Below are 11,300 nucleotides of genomic sequence, written 5' to 3'. Positions count from 1 at the left end.
GGGCTGGGGTGATGCTGCAGCTCGGAGCGCGGAGGGAGCAGCTGGAGCCCTCCCGGCGCTGCGCACCCACCCTGGCTTGACGGCCCTGGTCCTTTGCCCTCCCCGAAAGGTGACGCCAAGACACCGGCGCGGAGAGTTTAGTGTCCTAATGCCACGGCTAAAAAGGGGGTGTCCCAGCCCTCCCTGGCCCCCAAGCCTCACTGAATGGAGAGCAGCCGGTCTATAGTATCCCCCACCTGCCCTGGCCACGCTGCAGGGCTGGGGGAGAGGAGATCCCTGCTAAAAAGAAATTTCACTCAATCTTTGCTAAAAAGAAAAAAAAAAGAGCCCGGATTCTGCTTTCAGCCCTTCGGCGCTCAGTGGCCAGCAGCAAGTGGGAACCGCAGGGACCCCCTCCCCGATTCCCCGGAGCATCAGCCGGGCACGGGAGCTGCAGTGGAGCCCGGCTGCAGCAGGAACAAGCTGTAATTCACTTCTCCCAAGCATCAATTCGTGCAGAGCTGTCTGTCCATGAGACAAACAGGAGCCGGAGTGAATGAATAGGCCTGGCCGAGCTGCAAAAGCAGCCCCTCACACGGCATACCCAGAGCCGGGGGGGTCCCCGTGGGTCCCTCCATGCTGCAAGCGTGGCTTGAGCTCTGCAGGAGAAATAGGAAGTTGTGCGTCCGAAGGGCGATGCTCGTACCTCAGCTGGGCGGCCTCCTGGGAGCAGGTCACTGGCATTCGGGGAGGACGAAGAGAAGGAAAAAACCTAAAGGATTTGCTTGCTGGAGCAGCAGTGCAGCGTTGTCGGTGCAGCTCCAGAGCCAGAGCCCCGCTCCTGGCTGGGCCGACCAGGGAGCAGCCTTTGGACAGTGAGATTTGGGGACAGCCAGCGGGATTTGGGGACGGCAAAGCAGAGAGCCTGGTGCCCAGGGCTGCTTAAAGGGATACTCACAAGCTCAGACCCAAAAAAAAAAAATCATCTGCCTTATTTGGTGAGGAATGGGCTGCCGGTTCTGAAATACATTTTTTTGTTTGTTTGTTTTAAATGGAGCGCTCCTTTGCTGGGAAAATCAAAGAGATGTGGATGGGGAGGGGGGTGGGACAGGGAGAAAATAGCCCCTGCTGTTTACATGCCTTGGGATTAGGGCAAGGCACAGTCAAGCCACCCCAAGCAGTCCCGTGCCCCACGTCCTTCTTAAAAAGGCAATCGGCCCCGCTCCCGTCCCCGTCCTGGCCACAGCACGCATGTGAAATCCAGGGAGAACAACAAGCCCACCCAAGCCACGCTGCTGGGGATGCCAAGGGCCACCCCAAAGGTGTCTGCAGGACACCTCAGCTCCCCCCAGCAGCCCTGTCCCCAACCCACAGCATGGAAATGAGCCAAAGGGATGAAGGACAGTTGGGGCAGTGCAGATCCCAGACCAGCCTGTGGGAGTAGGGAGGAGTGGGGCTGGATTCTGGGGAGCAGCTACTGCTGGAGCTCAGTGGGACAGACTGGGGTCCCATTGCCTGCAGAGACAGACCATCATCAGCCCCTTATCGAGGGGAAAGGAAGCTTCTGTATTTATTTTGTGTAGGAAAAAGTTGCTTTTTCACTGCCAATAGAGCCCCCGTCACAGGCTCCCACTAACCCCGGGGCTGCGCTGGAAAGATAAACACAGCTCTTTTCCTGAGCATAACAAAGTCCCTCCATAAAACTGGTCAGGTTTTTTTTAATCCTTTGGTACTGTTTTGTCCTCCCAGGCATTGCAGGTTATCCCACACAAAACTCAGCCTGAACATCTCCAGTGCAGCATGACCAGGGCAGAGCCAGTGGCTGCTAAATGCACATGGAGATTGGGATGGGAACAGGGTGTAAGGAGTTAAGGAGCACCTCCCAATATTACATTCCTCCCTGGATATCCAGGACTTGGATTGTATAAAGGTGCTGGTGCTATTGTTGGGGTGTTAGGCCTTGTTAAAGTTTAGGGCTGGACAGGCTCCAATGATCTCAGGCCTAGGGGGAGGTTAATAAGGCTTGGGAAAAAGGATGTACCACTGATAGTGGGCACAAAGAATACAGAATTTACAGGCCACAAGGACATTTGGCAGAACTCCCAAGATAAGGAAGAAACTAACAGAAGCAACTCAACAACGGTGCTGAATCAGCTCTGACTGGGTAAGAGGTAATTCTGGCAGGGGGAGATTCACAACCACCAGCCCAAGAAATCACTGACTGAAAACAAGAGTGCTCTCATTGTCTCTGTCCCCTCTTTTCTCCTTCTTTCTACCTCACATTAATTGTTAATAAAATCTGTATTATTTACTTTGGCATTTGTCTCATTTGCACCTCAATTCAGGCAGAGGCATCTCTCACTAATCACATCCTAACACAGGGCTGGCTCACATCCTTAGGGAGAGCTGGGCACCCCTTGGGCAGCACCCACCAGACCCCACCAATCTGCTGCCTCTAAACCCATTCTGCATCCCAGGGGAAAAGCTGCTAGCTGTGGTGCCTGGGATCTTGGCTGGGATCTGACTCTTTTTCAGCTGAGGAAAGAGGTTCCCTTTTCCTGGCTGAGAAATAAATCAACAAATAACTCCGTGGGCCCCAGGAAAGGAGAAATGCTTTGAATGTACCCAGGAGGGACTAACACCAGGCTAGTCCTTCCTAATGTAATTGCTCCGCAGACTCTGCAGGGAATCTTCCCTGGATGCAGTTGTGCTAAGGTATATCAAAGCCAGATCCTCAAAGGCACTTGCCAGAGCATCTTTTAGAATAATAGGCTTAAATCCTGAGTTTCTGGAGCTGCGTGTGCAGTTCAGCCTCCAGCCTTTTGGGAAAGCTCCAGTTAGGACAGGACCTGGTACAAAATGGGGGTATTTTGGAAAATGAATGCCACTGAGATGCCAAGTGCTGCACCTCCTGCCAGCCCCCTCCAGTTTGTGGGTGTTTTCTCTACATCTCCATAATTGCTGCCTCGATGGCCCCCAAAAAGAGCAGGGCTGGGGGTAGCAGGGAGAGAGGGCTGCCTCGTTTGCTGCAGAGAGGCTCTACCTGTGCTGCTAATTAGTGGCATGAGGAGCCAGCACCATCCTCCCCAGTGGGAAGCAGCTAATAAACTAATTAGGATAATGGGTAACTGAGCAGATAAAACTCTTAAGCTATTTGCTAACAGGTCATGGATGGGTGTGGAGCCTTTCCCTCAGCCACCAGCCCAGCAATGCACCTGTGTGACCCCAGTGGTTCCAGTCCTCCCAGTCCTGCTGCTCCAGCGATGCCCTGTGTGGGGAAGGGCCTGCAGGTATTGCCCTGGGGATGATTTGAGCATCTCTCTGCTTTTCTCTGAGGGAGCTGCAAGTCTGAAGTCCCTTTATTTTTGCACAGATGTTGTGTTTTCCACGCCAATGCCTCACCACCCTGGGCAGGCAGCTGCTGCTCAGCAAGGGGACCTCTGCCAGCTTGAGCCTGGTGACAAGGGTGACCCTAGTGGAGGGCACTCATGGTCAATACCCCTTACACCAGGAGTTTTGTGTCTTTTTGGGGTGCTGGGTCACAGGCTGCATCACTCACATTCATTCCTGGCAGTTTGCAGATGAGGTGGGAAAGTGTGGCCCCAGCCTCATGGCATCCCAGGGCCACCAGCTCAGGGTGAGACTGGTGACAGAGCCCCTGGTGCCACCAAAAGAAAGGGCTGCAGGAGTGAGATTTTACCAGGTAAGACAACTATGGGCTGCGTACTCCGCAGAGCAGACAGCCTGACTGACTGTGGGTGTAGCTTCTGTCTTGGAAGAGCTTGGTCAGCTATGGAAAATGCCCAAAGATTAAAAAATGGGGAATTTCCATGGCCCCACCCAGGAGTGCTGAAACAAATGAAGTGATAACAAAAGCATAACAGGCTTGTTTCCAGATCCAGAGCACAGAATCTATCAGGAACTGCTCCTCCATTGGAAATGTGAAGGGTGCCAGTCCCAGGCCAGCTCGATGCTGCTCCTGTGCTGGGCAGCCCAGATCCTGCTGCTTCCCCAGGCTGTGTGGGAGCCTTGCACTCCCACGGCTCCCAGCCCACCCAGGATCCAGGTCATGGGCAGGAAAGTTGCTTTCTGGGTCCAAGGGGGAGGATTTGAGGCCGAGTGGGTGTGACCTTGGGCTCCAGCAGGGAGCTGCCACATGGTCCTGCCCACCGTGTGCTGCACCACTGCGCTTGGCTGTTTCCCTTCCCTCTATTCAACAGAAGCTGTTTTTAGAGTCGCTGCTCTCCCAAAGTGCTTCACATCTCTCTGATCCTGGGTGGAGAAAGAGCTGAAGAGAAGAGCAGAGCATCCACCTTCCTGGCCCAGGCTCTGGCAGGAGCCACCTCTTTGTCTGTGTGTCCCACGACGAGCTGGGATCACCTGTGGCATCCCCTCCCTGAGCAGACAGAGTGGACACGGTGAGGATGGAGGTAGCCCTCCACCTGGCTGCCAGGTGAAATCTCAACTGAAAATTGCAGCTGGGGGGGGTCCAGCTGCCCCTCCTCTCCCCCAGAATGCCCATGGCTGGATTCCCTCACCCTTTGCCTGGGCTCCTTCCAGCCTTTGTTAGGATGGGTGGCAGGGGAGCTGTGTCCCCCTGGTGTGGGATGGGTTGGACGGTTTGTTCTGGTGCTGGTGGGGGAGAAACTTGGCTCTTCTTTGGCAAGCACATAGAGTAATCCTGCATCATCATCAGTTTAGTTCTGACAGTAACAATCCTCTCCTACAGGCGTGAGGAACCGCTCGGGGCCCATCCCAGCAAAACCCCCTGGCTGACACCTCTGGAGCCTGGTCCAGACCCCTCTGTCAGCAGGCCTGACACAGCAAGCACACCATGCAAGCAAAAATCTGATTTTAAACCTTTCTGCCCTCATCCTCACAGGGCTTTTATCTGAGGGTGGGAGGAGGAAAGCTTCATTACTGTGTGCTGGGGTCACTTATTAACCTGCTGGTTCCTAATGACACACTTATCTCCTCCTGCCAGCCCTGGCCTCCATCAGGCACTGCTGCAGGGGCTCTCCTGCCCTACATTGCTCTCTCTTCATTAGCTTTTCATTTGCCTTAATTGCTCCTGCAGATTTGCCGGGGGTGTCAGGCCTGGGGGATGCCCAGAGGGAGATGGGGGTGGAGGGGAGCAGGGCAGTGCTCTGCCAGGCACGAAGCTGGGGATGCCATGGCGCTGGTTCACTGATGGGAAGGGCAGGAAGCACTGATGGTCTTCCCTGCTGCTCCCCAGCCACGAGCAGGGTTTGGTACTAACCCCTAAACTGGCTGGGGTAAATATTTGAGGTCGCAGATACCAAATTAGTGCAGGAGAGTGCTGAGTCCTGCCTCAACGCAGGAGCCTTGCAGCTAAAATGTGGCCAACCTCCCATTTGCACCACCCCCTGCACCCAAACCACATCTCAAAGCTGCTTGTGTGGGAGGGTTTCTGGGGGTGCATCCCAGCCCCTCTCCCTGCCCCACACCCAGCTCTGACCTGCAGTGGTGGTGTCCACATCCTTGGCTGCCATCTCCTCCACCTCCGCCCTCCTGCGCAGCTCCAGCCGGCGTGAGAAGCCCTCCCTGGGCTTCCAGAGGTCCTGGATGAGCAGTGGCTTCTCGTGGTCACCCAGGACCCTCAGCCCCTCTGTCTGCCACTGCTTCTCAGGGCCCTGGAAGCGGCCAATGACGTCGCACAGCGCGTACTGCCCGGCGCTGAGCTGGCTCAGCCCGTAGCGCTCCAGGGCCTCCTTCACCAGCTCCCGCGCGCCAGAGCTGCCCGTCACCAGCACGCTCTTGTAGTTGGTGCCTGCACAGATGTTGCCCCCGAAGATTTTCAGGATGCCAGGAGCTGACAGCTGGGTGGAGAGCTCAGCCGGGTCGTCCTCCGTGGCCGCCGGGGAGGTGGAGGCCGAGCTGCGGTCCTTGTAGCTCAGGGTGCGGTACAAGACCTGGGAGAAGAGCCGGCTCTGGCGCTTCAGCCGGTTCTTGGATGGCGGAGCCATGGTGGAGGAGGGCCCATAAAACATCGTGCGTGAGGTCGTCATGAAGCACAGCTGGGCAGGGAAGAGCAAAAAGGGGAAGGTGAGCGGTTTAGAGGCCAGATGTGCAGCAGGGGAGAGTGAGCAGGTCGCCACGGAGGAGCCACTGTCATCTCCAAGGTGACAGATCAAGGGACGGCCATTTCCCTTGTGGAGCCCAAAACACCAGTGGAAAAGCTCAGCCAAACTGCTTGGCAGCAGCACGGTTACCTCTGGATGGATTTGTCCCTGAAAACAGTCTGGAGTGGCCCCATATTTCTCCATCATGTGTACTAAGAGGTCCCTCTTACCCAGGCAAAATGCAGCGGGAGGAGAGCAGAGCCCAGCAGGACTTGGCGGGGCCCATCCTGGTCAGGAGCCAAGGCACCAGGAGTTACTCTCACTAACGAGTTTACGGAGCAATCCCATTTTTTAGAGGTGAAACGAAAAGATCAAGTGCAAATTCACTCACTCTGAGGTCACTGCTAAGTGCTTTTGCTCAGCGAGAGGCACAGGGTGAAAATGGGCTTTAATTAGCTTTTCTAAAAATGCCCTGACTCCAGCAAATCTGTTGGCTGTTGCTTGTTTGCGGAGGACATTCAGGCACAGGGTGGCATCGCTGACAAGGCTGCCCTTGTCACGTTAGCCCAGGGCAGGGCTGCTCAGGGCAGCCCCAAGTGGGCAGCAGCGACTGGAGGAGATGTGGTCAGGGCCCTGTGGCAGCTCCCAGTGCTCCTCAATCCCCTGGAATGGACTGGGAACCACCAATCACTTCTGGATTTAGGGGCATAGCACACCTGCCTGATGTCACTGTCACCATCTGGGGATGGCTTTGAAATCCCATCCCAGCTGCAGCAGCACCTGGTCCTTGCGTGGTGCTGATAATCCACAGCTGCACCGTGACCTGCTGGCAGGGGAGCTCTGGAAGTAAGACAATCCAAGCATTCCTGATTTGCACAGGGCTGGGAACCCCCTCACCTCCAGATTTATAATGTGCAGGGATTCCATGCATACACAGAGGACCCCCAAAATGTCCCATCCGCAGCTATCAGAGCACAGGGTTGTAGCAGTTGGGGTGATCCAGCTGTGCCTGGCCAGGGACACGCGGGGCACCAGCAGCTTCCCACGGCTGCAGCCCCGACTCACTCGGGCACAGCCGCGCCTCCGGAGCAAACTCAGCGCTATCAGGCAGAATGATGTCGGCCCTGGAAAGCCTCCAAACCACCATCCAATCCAGGAAAAAAGAGCGCCCCTGCTGCTAATGGAAGAGGTCACCTTCTAACCCAGAAACCACCTCCCAGCCATGCACGGAGGGCTGCTGCAGGATGTGCATCCCCCCATCCCGCAGCCAGAGGCCCATGGAATGCTGCAGATCGGGGAAACTGAGGCACCAAGTTCTAAGGATGTGGCCAGGAGCTGTTATGCTGCTGCACCCCAAGTCAACCCTTTCCCCTCTCCCAGCCCCACCAGGACTATGAAACTGATGGGGTTTGTCCTTCTTTCCAACCTGCTGGCTCCAAAACTGTCTCCTGGTGTGCTGAAGGGTGGGAGTCCTGGCACAGGACAGCAGGGCTGAGGACCTTGTGTTTTATAGTGCCCCAGAACTTCACCCCAACTCACTGGGTGAAGGTAAGGCTGCTCCTGTTCCCACCTTGCAACTGGGGAAACTGAGGCAGGGATGGGTTTGGGGCTCTGGCTCCCCCCACAATGCTGCTCCTCCTCCTCCAGCTGAGCCCAGAGCTGCTGCTCCCGCAGGGGACATCCCTGGGGTCATCCCTTGATGTGTGCTGTGTGACATCTCCTGGGAGTGCCGAGGCAGCCCCAACCTGGGAAGCAGGTCAGGGCACTGGCAGACAGTCAGGTTCAGGATCAGCTCCCCCAGGCCGTGAGCACGGCCCTGCCAGCCCTCATTAACATTGACCAGAAGGAAAACTGCCCCAGTGTCACTACAGGACCTTGTCATCAAGGATGCAAAAGACAAAACTTTGTCATCAAATCACTGGTTTCATGGATTTAATCTTCTCCACCCCGAACTACCCCCAGCACAAAGGGAAACCTTTTACCATATGCTGGTGGCAAAATCATTCGTCCAAGTCCACATCACAGAGACTTGCTTCTTGCAGGTCCCTGCCTGGTTTTGAACGTGTTATTTATAGCTCAGCTATTTTTCTGCTCTTTCTATCAAATGCAGCTCCTACAGAGTTCGGGGGCAAGCCTGGACCAGGAGGAGCTTCCAGCCTGGTCACCCCAATTTTCAGCATCTAGAGCAGCACCGGTGTGATTTCACCAGGCACCAGGCTGGGTGACCTGAGAAATCGAAGCCTTCTCCCAAAGACAGAGGAACACACCTGGTCTTAATCCCCCGGAGGACTCTGAGGGCCAGGATAAGACGATAACGAAATGGGCTCCTCCCACATCCGTGCGCTCGGGCACGCTGGGCACCGGCATCTCCCACCAGGAGGAAATCTCTGGTATGTGCAGTCCTGCTGAGTCCCGCTGTGGGAGCGGGGATGCTCCAGCTGGACCCAGCTGCCCGGGGACAAGCCAGCAAGAGTGCCAACTGCTGGGCACAGCTCTCTGCAGGTCAGTGGGACACATGCTCCCGGATGGACATCCCTAGCCCAGGTGAGCTCCCTTCTCACTGCAAACCAGTTCCCTGGAAGGACACAAGCCTGCAGCTATGGAGCATGATCCAGACTTTCCCAGGAGTCCCTTTCTCCAGCGTTCAGTGACGTTGTCTCTCTAACGGCTACGCAGGAATTAGTCAAAAGCCTGGGATTGCCCCCCAGCGAGATCTGTCAGGGATCCTTCACCTCTTCACAGCCACACCAAAACCAGCTATTTTCCACAGCCAGCTCTGTCTGAGCTCTGCAGAGCTGTGACAAATGCCCTCGGTATTCACGTGGCCACCACATGTCCTTCCATCACCACAACTGACTCTGCAAGCGCTGGGGACTTTCCTGCGGGCCCGAGGTTCCTGCTCCCGTCACGGGTGAGCAGTTCCTTCCCAGTGCCTCCACCCAGCGTTCAGGGAAAGCCTCTCCCTACCTTGCCATCCTTCTCACGTGCCTTTTTTCCTTCCATTCATCCTCCTTCTCAAAACAATCTTTGCCCTTCGTTGTGCATCATCCTGGGCAGGCGTCGGTCGTGTTTCTGCGAGAGGAAGAGGAGGAGAGGTGCTGGGCTGCTCATGGACATCGGCTGCTCGCAGTGTGGTGGGTTTGGAAGGCTCAGAGGTTCTGCAACATGCTCCTGATGTGCTGTGTGTGTTTGCATTTGGGCTACTGAGCCACATCTAAACCCCCTATAACCAACAGCACCTACCCCCATCGCATGGGAGAGCGGGAGAGAACAGCAGGAGGAAAGGAAAGGAGAGGAGAGGAGAGGAGAAAGGAAGGAGATGGAACCAGCAACAGCCCTGTGACCTTTATCTCCTTCTCCCTAGCACACACATGCCCAAGGATGCCAGGCTGGGGACCCTCTGACCCATGGGTGGACAGCAAGCCCTGGACCAGCTCCTTTCCCCAATAGCCACAGCACACTGAGATGCTCACTGAATTTTGTTTTCCTGAATCTCAGCCTGTTCTGCCAGACATCAAGAAGAGCCACCCAGCACTGTCCCCTTGCCTTTTCACCACAGATCTGCAAGAACACAACCACTGGTAACCAAGAGACAAAGCTAAAAGAAGCACCTGCTAAGTGCCTCCAGGGATTTCACTAGCATTCCTCGGAAAGAGCCATCAGGGCACAAGAACTACTCTTTTCCATGGCTCCACTGTGATTAAAGATAAATGCATCATCCTCTAATTAAATCACCTAATCAGGGCCTCGGTGTGGTTCGATCCAGTGCCTCTTGCTGGCCCAGCCCTGGGGCTGTGGGAGAAGTTCTGCGGGTCATGATGTGAAAGGCAAAGAGGTGCTTGCCCCACCTCTGCTGCTCCATGTTTCTTCTGATGATTAATTGCTCCTCCTGGTAAAATATTTATGCCTTATTTCCAACGTGTCTGGCCTCAGCTGCCAGATATTGATTCTTGCCATCTTTTCTCTGGTCAATTAACAAGCTTCTGGCTACCATGTATTTTCTCCTCTGTGAGAATATTTAGATGCTTTTGCCAAGCCCTCCTCTTTCCTCTTTGACTTGATTTATGAGTGGACTAACTGGATGGCCTCTCCTCTCCAGCTGTAAGACCCTTTCTGCAGCCCCTTTGTCCCTTCCCCTCAGACTCCACATCTCCTCTGCTGAGATGGAGAGGTTGGATTTGGCTTCCATAAGCCCAAATTTGGTTCTGACCAGAAATGCAAATTACTGCTATTTTCCCTTTTTCCTGAGCCAAATTTCACATTATCCTGAAGATTTTGAACTCTACAGTGCAGAAATGTGGACAGACAGGCAGCCACCCCCCAAACTGCTGCCTAGTGAACCCCTGTGCTGCCTCTCCCAGCACCTGCAAGCAGCTCCAGCTGAAAATTTACCATCGGGATTAGGGACAGGAAACCATGTACAGCCACAGTTATTATTTTTGGGTGTAGAAGATTTCCATGTTCCATTCTGCTCCAGTTAGGATGCCTTTCACTCCTCCGGTTTACCTCCAGATTTATACAAACCATTAACACTCAGCTGCTCGGGGTCACATCCAGGTTTTTCCAGAAATCATTTTCATCTCCTTTCTTCCAGATTAGTGATAAAAACACCAAGTGCATGTTACCAGCTAGCAGTGCCCAGCAGTGATAATCTCCCTGATAACTGCCTTGGATATAGATCACGTTTATTTAATACCAGCTTTCTTGACACCATGTAATGTCGGCTCTAAATACTGGACTGGATTGACTTCTTTAATACGGGGAAGTGCAGATTTTTACAAGAATATCACCTCCCATAACTCAAATGCTTCTCAGAAGTGTATTACAGCCAGAGAGTCACCTCTCATGTTGGAGACTGAAATAATTTCTGCTTGCCAGGAGTTATTTTCCATATAGCCACGTTGGATGGCACGAATTTATTCCTGGTGCTGAAGTCTTTAATCAATTCAAGCCCAAGCCAGGTTTCTCCCTGGAGGGATGCTATCAAGCCAATCAACCTGTAGCTACCAGGTCATCTTATTCCCTTTTGGGAAGAGCAACAACACTATTAAAACACTTTTTAATCATCTGGAATTTCCCCGAGGCTCATCCCGGCGCACAGATGGGTGGTGAGATTTCAGCTATAACCATCCCAGAGCAGGAACCAGAAAAGCTGTTTCCTCAGGTCTTTGTTTGAAAAAATTGTCTTTTTTTTTTTTCTTTTTTCCTCCTTTCCTTTTTTTTAATGTTTTTTTTTTG

General features: G+C 54.1%; 1 protein-coding gene across 1 annotated transcript in view; it reads right to left on the bottom strand.

The window, feature by feature from the left end:
- The window catches only part of RADIL (Rap associating with DIL domain), a 22,426-nt gene extending 13,255 nt beyond the window's left edge, over positions 1-9,171 (bottom strand). Inside the window, exons 1-2 of the mRNA XM_017734290.1 lie at positions 9,030-9,171; positions 5,388-6,017 (exon numbers count right to left, since the gene is read on the bottom strand). Coding sequence (XP_017589779.1) covers positions 5,388-6,017; positions 9,030-9,065 — 666 coding nt within the window. The 5' untranslated portion in view covers positions 9,066-9,171. The remainder of the gene's footprint in view (positions 1-5,387; positions 6,018-9,029) is intronic.
- Between the last annotated feature and the right edge of the window lie 2,129 nt (positions 9,172-11,300).

This window comes from Corvus brachyrhynchos, unplaced genomic scaffold, assembly GCF_000691975.1.
Source record: "Corvus brachyrhynchos isolate BGI_N302 unplaced genomic scaffold, ASM69197v1 scaffold5, whole genome shotgun sequence".
Taxonomy (NCBI): Eukaryota; Metazoa; Chordata; class Aves; order Passeriformes; family Corvidae; genus Corvus; species Corvus brachyrhynchos.
The sequence above is the reverse complement of the archived record's forward strand: the minus strand, read 5'-3'. Positions and strand labels throughout refer to the sequence as shown.